The sequence below is a fragment of the Podarcis muralis genome, chromosome 6 (assembly GCF_964188315.1).
Source record: "Podarcis muralis chromosome 6, rPodMur119.hap1.1, whole genome shotgun sequence".
Lineage (NCBI taxonomy): Eukaryota > Metazoa > Chordata > Lepidosauria > Squamata > Lacertidae > Podarcis > Podarcis muralis.
The window spans coordinates 63,191,268-63,206,266 of record NC_135660.1 but is presented as its reverse complement, the minus strand read 5'-3'; the positions used below and the strand labels follow the sequence as shown (position 1 = coordinate 63,206,266).

At 41.6% G+C, this 14,999-nt stretch overlaps 1 protein-coding gene across 4 annotated transcripts; it reads right to left on the bottom strand.

The window, feature by feature from the left end:
• Positions 1-1,383: 1,383 nt before the first annotated feature.
• Positions 1,384-14,671, bottom strand: CEP55 (centrosomal protein 55). Of its 4 annotated transcripts, XM_028729773.2 has the most exons (10): positions 14,438-14,668; positions 11,993-12,184; positions 11,391-11,675; positions 8,772-8,831; positions 5,690-5,831; positions 4,216-4,520; positions 3,410-3,481; positions 2,506-2,631; positions 2,143-2,372; positions 1,384-1,747 (listed from the first exon to the last, which is right to left on the bottom strand). In XM_028729773.2, exons 2-9 carry the CDS (start codon positions 12,149-12,151, stop codon positions 2,163-2,165), a joined length of 1,359 nt encoding a protein of 452 aa, XP_028585606.2. In that variant the 5' UTR covers positions 12,152-12,184; positions 14,438-14,668; the 3' UTR covers positions 1,384-1,747; positions 2,143-2,162. The 4 variants fall into 4 exon arrangements, with proteins under 4 accessions (XP_028585606.2, XP_028585609.2, XP_028585608.2 ...); XM_028729776.2 differs by having other exon boundaries at positions 1,384-2,369; positions 14,438-14,671; XM_028729775.2 differs by having other exon boundaries at positions 1,384-2,372; positions 4,216-4,517.
• Positions 14,672-14,999: the final 328 nt, after the last annotated feature.

Here is a 14,999-nt window from a genome sequence, read left to right as displayed (position 1 = left end):
GCATACAGTACACTTTCTGTTCCTCTGTATCCTATGGGCTTAGTTTCTCTAACATTAGTCCTTCTGTCTCAACGGGGCTCATAATCTAAGAGAAAATGGGCAATCTACAGGCTGCATACAGCCCTCCCACCTCCTTTGTTCTCCTACACCAAAGAAGCCACTGTATTTTGCTGCTGCCCTAAAGCAGCAACAAAAAATGTCCATCTAGGAGACAGGCATTTCTGGGCACATTCTGTCCATGCACAAAGCCCTGTCAGAGTGGCCCTTCCAGACATTGATGTTTTTCAAGATAGATTTTTATCTGCAGCGGTTCTTCTTATGGTTCAACTTGAGAGTTTTGTGTAGGAATCACTGCTTGGTTCTGGTGAAGGTAGGCAGGTTTGCAATGTTTTGGATGTGTGTGTGTGTGTGTGTGTGTGTGTGTGTGTGTGTGTGATGGAGTGTCTCGCTTTTTGATTGGTCTTGTCTGCCACTTGTGATATGTGGTCCTCCCCCCAAACATAACCCGCTGCCCAAGAACGTGGCACTTGATCCTGAAAAGTTTGTCCACTCCTGATTTAAGGCAATCATATGTTTCAGGGATATAAGAGGCTAAATGAAATAAGAACATTGTAAAGAAAACCTTATTTTAAAAATAATGACAATTTTTATAAAAAAGCTAAAACCCATACAACACAACCAGTCTGAAAAACCTTTGCTATTTGAAGGCAGCATTTTGTTCAATGCTTTGTTGTTAAAAGGGTTCTGCAGAGTGGGCTGTGCAGGAGTGCTAAGTGTGGTGGCTGGAGCTCATGCTTGCTCTACCACAAACCAGTCAAGATCAAAGCACGTCTGAACATGAGCCAGGCCAAATCCAAACTTAAGGAAAGAAACTTCAGAATTGTACTAGCCAGTTTTGTCAGGCAAGATTGCAAGAGAGACCACGCTACAAAAAAAAAATGTCCTAGTTTGGCATCTGTTCACCTAGTGCCACACAACAAACAATATTTGTTTCCAGATTGGTGTGCGATACCTGCAAAGTGGTTCGTTGCAAACAGTTTGCATGCCAAATTGGGGAGCGATTTTACAAACACAAGGCATGGGAATTTCCAAAATATAAGGCATTACACCCCAATGGGATTTCTGAGAACGAGCAGTGACTGTTTATAGTCAAGTTAACTTAGGCTGGGGAGGTGGCATAATGAGAAGAGTTAAGGAAGTGGCAAAGCAGGGATGAGGAACTGAAGGCAAAAGAAGGTGATCTCGTGTATTTTAGGGGATAGGAGAGGATGATTTCATGAAGTCTGAGAAACACACCACTGCATACATAGATACAATTTGCCTAGCTGTTTGATTTGCCTTAACGTTCACCAGCTATTAAAAAAAGACACAAGAGAGCGTTGGTGGCATAGCCAATTCTGTTTTATTCATTTAAAAACCATTTCCTCATACAGGTTCCCTGATAAATTATATCCCCAGCTTTTAGCTGTGGGATAGCAGAGTGCAAACAGGAGTGTATTTCAAGCAAACAAAATGGCTGCAACAGTCTTAAGAGGCACCCTGATGCTCTGAATTTTGGGTTCACTCTTTTTTTTCTGCACACACACACACACAAAAAATGTTTGATGGAAGGTAGAAGAGGTACTATATAAATTTTTCTGCTACACGCGATTGTCGCCACACATTCCCTCGGGTGGGCTAAATCCTCACAGAGACTCATATATTAGAAACATTTTCCTTTCTGCCCCAAGATTCTGAAAACGCATTTCTGGAAACAGACAATATATAAAGCAGAAAATATTAATCCAGTAAAACAAACTACATATATCTTTAAGATCGAAACAGGAATGTTTGGCAGTAATTTTGTTGACTATTTGTATGGGGGTATTTGGTCATGGAAAATAAAATCAAACCATTTCTACTGGCTCCGGCTGTGGAAATACGGCACAATCAGTAGTTTAGAATTTACATTACCACTCTAAAACAAAACTGTTTCCTGTTTTCGTAGATACTGTCAAGGACTAACCCTTTGTAAAATAATAATAATGAGAACAGAAGTGCACATCATGGGAATAGGAACTGTGGTCCTTTAGAATCTTGCTACTTTTTTTTTTAACAAGCCATTATTTTCTGTTAAAAATACATGGGAGCGACAAGACATACCCACAGGTTTGTCCTTGTATTTAATCTGCACAGAAGTCAATATGGGCTAACAGCTCCCTATGCTGGCTCGTAGGGTATTGTGCTTTACATTTGGGGCACTCCAGGAAACTTTCATCAAGAAGATTTGAACGTTTGGGTGAAGGACATTTGTTCTGTATTGTCAGCTTGTCTTCAAAGGCAGCCTGGAAGTTGTGCAAGACTTCTGTACATCCTCCACACTCTGGAAGCTTCTGAAAAAAAATGAATTGGTGCATCTAAATGTTTCCCACTACAAATTAGTAATATTCCTTTATAGGTCCAGCCAATCTTCTTAGCACTACACTGAATTCCACCCAATGACTCTAGAAACACAGTACTACTCACTGAGGGCTCAAGGCGAGTTATTTGGTCCCTTGCCTTGCGCAGCTCCTTAAGGACTTTGCTCAACTGATGCTGCAAGTTCTGTCGGTCGAGCTTCTCATTCTCAAAATCGGATGTGCATGCCTGGATCTGGCAAGAAACATTGGGTGAAAAACCAGAGAGTCTGTTACACACGCCGGATTTCATGCTATTAATTACATGATCTCCTTAGGAAAACAAAAGGTTGAATCTAAAGCAAATAAACAAATTAAAGCCTATTTTGAAGGGTTCGTGCAATGTATTTTTAATGTTCTGCTACTGCATGTATGGGGACATGGGTGGCACTGTGGGTTAAACCACAGAGCCTAGGACTTGCCAATCAGGTCGGCGGGTGAGCTCCCATTGCTCTGTCCCAGCTCCTGCCAACCTAGCAGTTCGAAAGCACGTCAAAGTGCAAGTAGATAAAAAGGTACCGCTCCGGCGGGAAGGTAAACGGCGTTTCCATGCGCTGCTCTGGTTCGCCAGAAGCGGCTTAGTCATGCTGGCCACATGACCCGGAAGTTGTACGCCAGCTCCCTCCCCCTTTACCTTACTGCATGTACACACAAAGTTGTTAAGTCCTTTAATATTTCAAAAAACCTCACTACCATAACCATAGAATTAAATGAGTAGAGATTCTACAGAGGGATGCCAATTAAATGATGAATGGATTTTAAATTCTCACTTAGTTCAAAACTTTCCTATCAGCAGTAAGTACCAAGACAAATCGCTATCATGAAAAATGCACAATATATCTCAATATGAGGAAGAACAGCTTACTTGCTTGTATTGTAATAAAACTGCCTAAAATATTAACATGAATATTATACCTATGGGTTTTAGTTCTGACTGAAAAGTGCCATTAAAATAATAGTGTGTAACCTGGTACCTGCTGTTCCAAAGCTGTTATCCTTGTGTGTTCTTCCTGCTGTTTTAGCAAAGATCTCTGAAGCATCTCAACCTATATCACGTGTAAAAGACTATATTAACAAGACAATTCTATAAGGTGGTTTCAAATAATCAACCTATGTAAATCCATGGGTTTTCGTTGGTTTTATACATCCTTACCGGTAAGATGGTAGAGCTGCTGCTCCAGGTTCCTTGCTTTTTAAAGTTTTTAAGCATGCTGAACAAGTATTTTTAGGAACAACCCTATTATTGGAATTGTGTTTTATATTGCTTTTATTGTTGCACTTTAAAGTGTTGTAACCCACCCTGGGACTTCAGAGTGAAGGGCGGGTAATAAATTAAATTAACCATATTTTGCTTCTACTTGGTTATGCATCTCCCCTAAGAAAAAGGGACAGGGTATAGAACAGTGGTTTCCTCCTTTTCCTGCTGCCCCCCCCCCCCATGTTTCTTTGCTCAACTCACACCCAAGGAGACCCATGCATGGAAGCACGTATTGCTTGCCAATATAGGACAGGTATCTAAGCAAAGATGCTGCCTGTCCACTTGGTTGATTTCAGTGGTAAGGGCCCTTGAAAGGCACATTCCTTTGAAAGCAATGCAGTGCCGCTAATCCGCATTGGCACTTACCACATTTATATGTGCATCTGATATAATTCGCAGCCCCTTGAATTATGGAGGGGGAAAGGGGTAGGGATCATATTGGGCTTGGAGGTCACCTTCCACCCCAACTCCATAAATGTGTAAGTTGTGAAAGTGAAGTCAGCAACTCCCCTATATACCAACCTGAGATGAGAGTGCTTGCGTTCGTTTCCTTTCTTCCTCGAGCTGGTCTCTGGTCACTTCATTTTCTTGAGTAAGCCTCTGCAGCATCTGCCCTTTGAGGTTGTTTTCGTCCTGAAGAGTCTGAATGTCAGCCTGCTTGTGCGACTTTAGTAGACTATTTAAATTCATCACCTCCTGCTTGGCTTCGTCATACTTCCTTTTGAATTCAATCAGGTCAGAATGCAGCTGGGCTACGGAACGCCTTTCTGTCTCTAGATCATTTCTGGCGGCTAGCAACAACTGCTCGTAATATCTTTGCTTGTCTTCTGGCAGGAACCCACAACAGAACATGGAAGAGAAAAGTGGGGGGGGGAATGCTTCAACAAAGATCCTTAGCAAACTCGCACCCGCAGAACGTATTTGTAAACAAAAATGAACAGCCTTATTCTAGACTCTGCCTTGCCCCTCGCAGTGAGCTGTATTTCCTTATTCAAACTTACTCAGAAGGAAATTTAAGACACTAATACGTTGTTAAAAAAAGAGCATATTCTATACCAGGATAGGGGCAGATCCAATCCACGCCACTATGTGGCAATTTTGCAATTCCTCGGGAGGGGAAAGAAGGGCCCCATCTACGTTCAGCAGACTCGACACAGCCAAGCTGCCGGGGCTAAGCAGCAATGGCACCATGAAGGGCCCCCAACTCTAGCCCTCAAGCAACTTGGCAAAAGTTTTGAATAGGACCAAGGCAGGTGCCTTGTTCTGACATTATCAGAGGACAAGGCTAGCCCCATCACTTCCTGATGATTCCATGAAGTCCATCCCTTTGATGACTCACAGAACCACCATGAAGCTAATCGTGGGACAGACTTCCTCACAGCACTACAGCCAGATTATAGATCTAAATCAGCTAAAAACCACCAGATGCTTAATGAGCATGTTTTACAGTAACAAGAGAAAACTGATCGGTTTCCAGGAAGAAACCAGACACTATGTATTTGATGGATATGAAATCAGCACAGGCAGGCAAACTGTAAGGCAACATGCGCCAATGACCTGTTATCAAGAAGTTTCTCCACAAGTTTCTGCTCTACAGAAGTAGCTAGTTCTTAAGAGATGCACACACTCCATAAGAGTCGTATATTTTTCTAATTATCCATGCTTTAAAATCCACACCTACAAAACAACTTCATATATCTGCTAGAAAAACGAATGTCACATGCTGGTGACTTGAGCAATGCCAAGACAACTCAATATTTATTTATCCCAACACCCATGATTCGCAGCTAAGCAACGATCAGTATATACTTGTACACCATTTTTTCTTTTTTTTTTACAGTACATGAATAAGTATCCAAAAAGAGTGATAATTTAATTTAGTTTTATGCTTGTAAGTGTTCATAGCTAAAACCAGAAAACTGATCTGGGATATCTTTCTCCATATAAACTACTTTGTCGTGCAATCTGTTGAGCCTGAAGAAAAGCCAGCTAATACCTTCTGCCCTGGTTTCATTTGGTTGGTGCTGGTTAACAGTTTCCAGCTGCTGTTCCAGTTCAAAGAGCCTTGCCACAAGGCTCTGAACATAGGCTTCTCGCTGTTGGTCATATATTAGCCACTGCTGGTTTTTCTCCAGAGCCTTGAGAGGGAAGATAATAAGTAAGTTGGTTAAGAGTTGCTTCAAGAAAAGTATTGATAAGTTACCTTTCTGTAAGTCATATGTATTATCAGTACACAAAAAGCATCCTACTCGGCACAGGCGCCTCAGCCTAAAGAAGACTGTGTTTTTCAACTTTATGCTTTCTACCAGTTTTGAAATATTTAACTGTTAAAGATCATGCGAACACAAGTTTTAATAAATAAAATTCAACTTTACTTTGACTGCAAGGTGTACCTTGGAATTTCCGTCAATCACTCACACATGCCTGTTTTTGCTTTTATTTATGCAAGAGGTGTTTAGCTGTTATCAACCTAATAAAACATGCCTAATACCACCAAGGAGCCCTTTGGGTATTAAGAGGTGCTGCCATCACGTTTTCCTCAAAGTGATTCGCAGTGTCAGAAACTAAATACACACAAATGAACTTACTTTTAATCAAACAACCAGATCAGCTTTTATTTAAGATCAGGAAAACCTTGTAAAGATAGGGCAAGTATAGGCATACCATCTGCTGATGTCATTGGTTATCTCTTGCAAACAATACAGATTGTGAAATACTCCGGGAAACAGAAGCTACTTGAGAGATTTTCCAAAGCACTTTTAAGCAAGTATTATTCTTAAGATTCACTTCTAACGATGACAATGCTACTGAAGCCACACTTATTCACATTATGAAGCTTCAAGATATTTGCTTCAACATACGATTCCAAGAGTTAATTATACTGTTTTAATAAGATCAGCAAATTATTATTTTATAATATAATTGCATATTTTGAGTGTTAAAGAAAAACAGGCACCCCAAACAAGCTGTGAAGTTGGCTATGTATAGGCAAAGCAGTTACAAAGGCGTGGTAGGAGGTTGCGTTTCCTATTCCAAGACCTATAAACATTTATGGCTCCGTGCAGCCCAAACAGTCTGTACCTGTGCTACCTGGTAAATCTCCTTTCTACGTTAACTTTGGCCAGGATCCAAAGAACTACTTGGGCCCGCAAAACAGGCTTGTGCTAGCGCAATGAAATTTGACTTTTTCTTGAACCACCACCTCCCAAGTCATATTGAACAGTCTTCAAAATGGTTTTTAATTTCTGGAGTAGTTTGTATGCATCCCAGTGGCTGCAGTTAGGGGGCATTATATACTTTCTTCCAAGGCTCACAGTACTATTTTCGTGTGTGTGTGTGTGTGTGTGTGTGTGTGTGTGTGTGTGTTTGACATATGGAAAAGTTAGCTACAGCAACATAAAGGGCAGCATCCAACAAAGTAGTCTGTTAGCACAAGGGCTTCCACCTAAACAATGTGACTTTCCCTGCCTCTCTTCTGCGCACTGCCTAGACTGCTCTGGGTGTTCCCCCAATCCTCCAGAGCAAATTTAGTTAGGGTGTGTAGGGAGGGAAAGTTCTGTTGTGCAGCCATAAATCCTTGTGATAACAGAACTACTTCATTGGACACTGCCCAAAATCATAGGCATTCAGTCCTGAGGCTCGCCTACAACTCTATACAACAATTCAAGCTTCGAGATATGCATTTCTATACAATTAACCACTCTAATTGCTAGTTTACTGAGAGTGTAGTAGCAGAGGCTTATACACAGTCAAAAGGTAAATGTCAGTCTTGAAACATTATTTTGTATTATTTCACACCCATGGAGGGAAATGCAGAGCTTGTTCGCCTGTCACTGTCCCTTTTGCTTTAAAAAAATAATTCTAAAAGATGCACAGTATTAAGCAAGGAATGAAGCCATGACACAGGTAGGGCAGTGGCTCCATCTGAGCAAGTAAGCAATGGCAGATGCCAAAGAGACCAGAAAAATTTGGTCTGCATGTAAACACCCCGTTGACTAAATACAAGGATTCATCTGTAGATCACAGGGAAGTTACGATATTAAAAACTCAAAATGCATAATAAGAACAAAAATAAACCAACAGTTCTCCTTTCCACAACACATTCATCACATAAAGCTTGATTGGGGAAATTTGCCCTTTTTTGAAGGAATCGTAAAACACCTGAACATACACTTGGATTCAGAAACACAACCTATCGATAGGGCGTCAACTGTGGTGCAGTGCCGAGACAATCCCACAAGCCAGTCACAGTTACTAGTTTGTGCAACATTTTATGAAGAAATGCCAGGCTGTATAATTCTCATTTCTGGTCAAGTAAAGGAGACTCATGGAAGCAGGTATAGCTCACTGAATCCTGCCGCCACCCCAAGTGAGGAGACCGAGTAGAGATCTGAACATGGCCCAAACACAGCACTCTAAACATTGCCAATTCACATTTCTGCGGCACAAGTATAATTAGAAGTGTCACTTACAATGGCAGCTAGAACACTGCTAACGTCTTAAAGGTTACTTGCATTTCAATGCAAAGCAGCCCGTAAAGTACCATTTCATATCTGCCTGGGAACTAATTCTTATGTGAAGTTGTGGGTGAATAATGGGCTGGAGCTGTTGCCTTCAAGTTCTGAGTTGTCTCCCAAACGTAGCCAGATGCTTGTGAATGTAAATCTTGACTAGACAATAGACTTTGGTCTAATCTAGCATGGTGGTTCCACGTCTTGCACTCATAAGTTTACATGGAAACATAGGAAGCTGCCTTATTCACAGGGATAACATGGGTCCATCTAGTACATTATTGTCTACAATGACTAGCAGAGCTTCAAACATGGGTCTCTCCCAGCCCCATCTGAAGTTGCCAAGGATTGAATCTGCAACATTCTGCCTGCAAAGCAGATGTTCTGCCACTGAGCTCTACCATACACATCTATTTGGGAGCAAGCCCCGTTTTGAGTCCCTAGAACTTGCTTCCAAGTAAACATGCAAGGGATTGGCCTGAACTATTAGGTATTTCTCTTCAGTAGTATACACACACACACACACACACACACACACACAGAGTGCCATTTTAAAAAGAATCTTACATCTTTCAGCTGGATTTCAACTTCATTTGTTGCTGTTCCAGTGCAGTTTATAGCAGTTTCCTGCAAAACACAAACCAATTCAACAGTTTGATTTTGCTAAGCTGGGTGCACATGTCTCTGATTTTTAGACAGGAATATATACAACCACATCACGGCATGCATTTTTCTAAGATCAACTTGTTCTATGTAATAGGGAAAGCATCATTTTAAAAAGCCAATTGACTTCTTATGCGCACTACATCAAATATCTCCTGAAGAATTATTTTCTTCTGTATTGTGGGTCGAAAAGGAACTACCTGCAATAGAAAAACTTCATTAAATTCACTATGGGATATGCCCCCACTCTCTCAGATTCCTTTGGTTAAGCTCCAACGATATTGCTTTGATTGCTCTGACCAACTACATCCCCAAAGAATATAAAATATGACACATCAACATTACATAAAAAACAATTAAAATGCAACATGAGTCAGCCAATACACTTGAAGCAAGCACCATGGCAGCAATACAGGATATTCTTCATAGAAAACTAGTTTTACAAATGCTTTTGCAGCATGGCGCACCTTCAGCAACTAGAACAAGGGTATTAATGCAGTGCTAGATGCACCTCTGGGATACATTTTTCCAGAGGCGGGGGAAGATGACGACATAAAAACCCCTACACCCAATCCCTCTACTTCACCTGGGATGGGACAACCACGAGGGAAGAGGCATTCTGTTGTATATTTTGGCTCCAAACAGTTTAGGAATGTATGTGTTACTAGCACCTTGAGTTGGACTCAGAAGCATACCAACAAGTGTAGCTCCTTCAAAGTTGGTGTGGCCTGTGTTCATACTGGGGTGCATTTTGCACTAGTTGCAACTTTTACGTAACAGGTGCTCCTGCTAAAATGGATTTCAAAAGATTTCGTATTCCAGGTATTCGGAACTATTTTCAGCAGACACTATTAAGTTACACACCGAGTTATTTGCCAATCTGCAGCACTTTCCAAACCCAAATGGGGATTCAGAGGGCTTTTGCAATACTAGGGGAACACCCACCCACCCACCCACCCTTTGGAAGCCTTTTTGGTTTATTAAACTCAGTCCTACAGGAGTAAGTATATTGCCCATTAGCAGAAATTAATTCCCTTCTAGCACAAGGCTGATCCGACTTGAACGTAACCTGCGTTCAAGATACATTTTCAACAGTTGCACATCCTAGTCACAATCCCAAATAAACATAAGTATGCTTAAGCTATTGAAATCAATGGGCTTAAGTGCATTCAATTCTGTATTAGACTGCAGCCAAGGTGTTTTAAATACTAGGATTCTGAATGGCATAGTAAAAATTAAACAAGGCGCTAACTTGTCGCTGGCCCTAAAATATCAGGACTTACTTATTTTCCTGTAAATGTTTGATCACCAGTTGAGAACACACACAGCCAGCCTGTAACTTATACAGTGGTACCTCGGTTTACAAACAGTCCTGTTTACGAACTATTCAGTTTACGAACTCCGCAAAACCGGAAGTAGTGTTCCAGTTTGCGAACTTTACCTCAGTCTACGAACGGAATCCAAACGGTGGAAGGGCACCAGCGGCGGGAGGCCTCATTAGGGAAAGTGTGGTTTAAGAACGGACTTCAGGAACAGATTAAGTTCGTAAATCGAGGTACCACTGTATATGCCATTTCACACAATGTAGCTGATGTTCTATTGCCACCTACCTTCTCTTCATGGTATTGCCATAATTGTTTTCCACAATATTCCACGTCGAATCAAAAGCCTTTTGCAAGGAATCAGACTCAACAACATTCCATTTACCAAACTGGAGATTACTAATGTTATCTGCTGATGTTAGCAATGCTAACGGGCTAGCAAAGCTGTTAAATTGTGGAACTTGCTCCAGCAGGAGACAGCAATGGCTTTACAAGGAGATTGGACAATTTGGTGGAGGATAAGCCTATCAAAGGCCGTTAGCCACAATGGCTGTGTTCTACCTTCACTGTCGGAGGCAGTATGTCTCCGAATGCCAGTTGCTGGGATTAGCAGGTAGGCAGAGTGCTTGCGTGTTTCCCACAGGCCACTGCGAGAACAGGATGAAGGACTAGATGGGCCATTGGCCTGATCCAGCAGGCTCTTTTTACGCTTCTTATGTTAAAAGAATTTGGTCTAAGCTGGTGCTATGCATCAATTAAAACAGGGATGTCCATACGGTCGACCGCGACTATGGCCCCGTAAGCCACCTAACCCAACCCCCTGCTCAGTGCAGGAATTCCAGAGTTAGAGCATCCCTAATAGATGGCTGCCCAGCCTCTATTTGAAGGCCTAATGCAAAAACAACAACAACAACAACAACAACAACAACAACAACCACCTCACCACCACTGTAGGCAGTTGGTTCCATTGTCACACTGCTCTTACCATCAAGAACATTAAGCTAATGCTGTTTTAATTGTAAATGGTATGGCTTTCATATATTTTATATGTGTATATAGCTTTAATTCTATCAATGTTTAATTGTTTTTAAATTGTTTTCTATGCTTTAAGCACTTCTCATTTTTATCTGTAAGCTGTCGTTTGTCCTGTCGTGGAAAATGGTGGGGTAATAAATATATAGCAACAGCCAAAATAACTTACCTGGGAAATCTGCACATTATTGGCTCTATTTTCAAGGTCTGAACAATCTGTAGTAACTGCAGATAACTGGTTTTTCAACCGATCCACCTCTTCTGAGAGGGAATGAAGTAGCTGCTCTCTCTTTGCCACTTCCTGTGTTTTCTCTTCTAGTTGACTAAGCAGAGAAGTAACATCACCGTTTTTACTTTTGATCTTCAGCTTGTCTTTCAGGAGCTGAATTTCTTGATTTTTCTCTCCAAGGATATTATTACATTTTGCATTTTCTGTTTCAAGGGCAAGTATTCTCTACATGAAATGTAAGCAAGCATATTATCACAGTTAACAAGCCAATTTTGAAATAAAATATTCTTAATTGTACAGGGCAAGCAATCATACCGGTACTGTTAGCAACTATGATGGTAAAATTGGTGTTTTGTGGCAAAGTAACTATTATCTCCCAAGTTATGACTTTGAGAGAGAAGACACTTTAAAGGTTCAAAATTAACATTGAGATTTTAAGTAATATGCAATACAAAATCACTATATTTGTTAAATCTTCAATGATTCCTTTACACTTAACAGCACAAGACAGGAAGTTTTGCATGCAGAAATGTTTATATCACCTCCAGGAATCTATTCTTTTCTTCTGGCATCATTTTTCTTTTGCCCTTAGTGAGGTCTTCCAAAGATTTCTTAAGGGCTGCATTCTCTTTCTTATATACCTGCAACTCAGATTCAGATTTGGAATCACCAGACTTCAATCCCCACTTGCCGATATTCATCTCTTTGATGTCCTTTGATGTCCTTCAGATTTTCTAAAAATAAATAAATAACCAGGTACCATTGAAGGAACAGCCTCTTCTGTCCTTGATTATGTATGTTTCCTTGCAGTGTCCCAAGTGGCTTGTAATAAAGCCTCAATTCAAGTCTCATTAAATAAGCTGAATAACTCATCTTTCAGCCTGATCTTAAGCAAGCTTACTCAGAAGTCTAACCAAATTCACTGGGACTTCCTCTATAGAAATTATTTTAAAAATATGGAGCCATAGAGCTGTAGTCAGTGTAGCACTATGGAGAACTTTCCTTCAATGCTAGGATTTCGCACTGGGCAAAGGAACATTCTCTCCTTCTCCCCTCCCTAAATCTGTTCTGGAGTTCCCCTAATCCTCTAAAGCAGATTTGGAGGCAATGAAGGGTGCACAAGGGAGGAAAGGTGGGGGGGGGGGGGGGAGGAAGTACCACTGTGTGACAACTAATCCTTTTGCACAAATGTTTAATTGAATACCACACTTGGTCCCAAACATGCATAAAACAGAATTATAGCAGTAAGTCTGACTCACAAACATTTTGAATAGAACAAAAATCCCCATTCAAAGAACATAATATTTCCACTGAAATAGGCAGTGCTCCTTCCCAAGAGCAGCAAAATTAAAAATGTGTAGAATTTGTGGGCTGATAGAATCAACAACATAACTGCAAAAAACCCAAACTGAAATATTTATGATTCCTGTTACAAAATCCCCCTATCAAGCTGTATAGTATGGAAGGTAAGTCAAGTTATTCTGATACCTGGGGCACAAAATCCCACAAGTCCTTCTCCTTCATCCCTGGCAATAACAACACAGTAGTAATTCAATTAAATAACAATTTGCTGCCTTCTGTAACACCTCAAAGCATTTGCCTTATTATTATGATTTATTATCATTAGAATGTCTTACCTACCAGAAGCTCCAGGGTGCGTTACGTTACAAAGTACGATACGTACTAAAATCAGGCATCAGATATTTTATGCAGCTTGCTACTCCCAGCATCAGATCCCTCTCCCATCTGAAGCTCAAGCACATTATAGTCTATTTCCCCCTTCCCCCTTCCCTTCCCTACTTGCAGGCATACTTCCTTAACGCTTCGCTTTGTTATTTTTTAAAAAACAACAACGGGAAATGTAGTGCAGGTGCAAGAGGCTGCAAATTTCTTCAGAGCCATCATGTTAAACCCCCACGGTGTTGCCACTTCTCCAATGAAAACTGGTCCCTGACTATTGTTTGTCCCATAGAGGAAAGATTACAGTCATTTCATCTCCAGGAGAGAAATCACACCCACCCACCCCGGATTTAGCAGATCTCCCATGCAGCACAGTAGGGTCGTTTATTGTATTTGGTAGGAAACTTGAGGTGGCTAGAAAATGCCTAACAGATAAAGTCAAAAAAGAGATGGATAGGGAGGAGGTTTCGCTATGTGGCAAGCAAAAGCTGGATAAGGCAGATTGCACACCTCCTGGACCATCACTGAGAATATCAGTGCTGAAGAGGTGTTTGGTCCGTGGATGTATACAGGGCCGGATTTAGGTTTGATGAGGCCCTAAGCTACTGAAGGTAATGGGGCCCTTTATATGTCCAGCTGTCCTTCGTCAACAACAAATTGTCGCTGTTTTTTGGGTTGAATATATGCTATATGGTAATTTCTGGACCTAATAGGTATCTAAAGCCATTTGCACATAACAAAATAGAGTATGTATTTTAACAAAGTAATTGTTGAACTGAAATATAAGTATATTAATAGCATATTAATAGAAGTATATTAATAGCATATTAATAGAAGTATATTAACAGGAGTATATTAATAGTGAAATACAACTGAGAAGATGTATATTAGTAGTGAAACAATGATTAAGCTCTAACTTAAAATGATTTTTTTATTCATAACAAACTTAATAATGCAAACACATTGGCATTTGGCAATAACAGAAGTTCCTTTAGTAACACATATGTTTTTCCTTTAAAAAATTTTTGGGCCAAGGGAGTGGACCCTAAGCTATAGCTTGTTTAGTTTATACGTAAATCCGGTACTGCATGCATGCATGTGCAGTATTTCTGTTTTGTCCCTGCTGCAATAACAAAAGCATAACGCTCTCTCCCCTGGAGCGCCTTATGGAAAAGCAGAGCAGGTGCAAGGCAGCGAAGCCAACCCAATATTCTGGGGACCCGCGTTTCTCTCCCTGACCCTAACCCGCCCCTTCCTTCGCCCATCCCGAGCCGAACTCTCTCTTTCCCCCACTCCGCTCCGTTTACCCGCTTTCTTTCAGCCTCGGATGGTCGCGAAACTGTGGAGAGACCCGGCGAGCGAGCGAGCGACGGGAGGACAGGGCAGCGTCAAGGCTGCTGCTGCTGCAACAACGGCGCCGGCGCCCCTCCCTTCCTTCCACTCTCCGGGAGGGACGCGGAGGGGAGCCGCTTTACCGCTCCTCTTCGAACCCGGCCCCGCCCGAGCGCTTGCTTCCGGGAGTTTGAATGCCGCGGCTCCGCTCGACGCCATTTCCGTTTCAGTTAGAAAGCGACGGGGCGCGGGAAGGGTCAGTACGAGACGAAACGCCGGCGGAGCTGGAGCTTGCGCGGAGAAGGCGGCGCGAATGGCGGTGATTCAGAAGGGGTGGGGTTGAAGGAAGTAGGCGGAGAAAGAGAAGTGGGGAGGAGGACGTTGGAAGCTCGCAAGTTTTTTTTGCGCGCCGCCCTCCTTTTCGGTGTATTTTAATGGAGTACATTGCCCTGGTGTGGATTTTGCAGTTTCAGCATCCTTCGCCGCTGCAGAAGCGTTTTTAAAATTTCCATCAGCAATTCTGAAATGGGTGGTTTT

Coding starts and splice junctions, on each gene's coding strand:
- CEP55 (XM_028729773.2), bottom strand. CDS start 12,151: ATGAATATCGGCAAGTGGGGATTGAAGTCTGGTGATTCCAAATCTGAA. Junction 8,832..11,390: donor ATAATGTGCAGATTTCCCAG/GTAAGTTATTTT, acceptor TGTGTTTTGCAG/GAAACTGCTATAAACTGCAC. Junction 3,482..4,215: donor CGCAAGCACTCTCATCTCAG/GTTGGTATATAG, acceptor CACGTGATATAG/GTTGAGATGCTTCAGAGATC.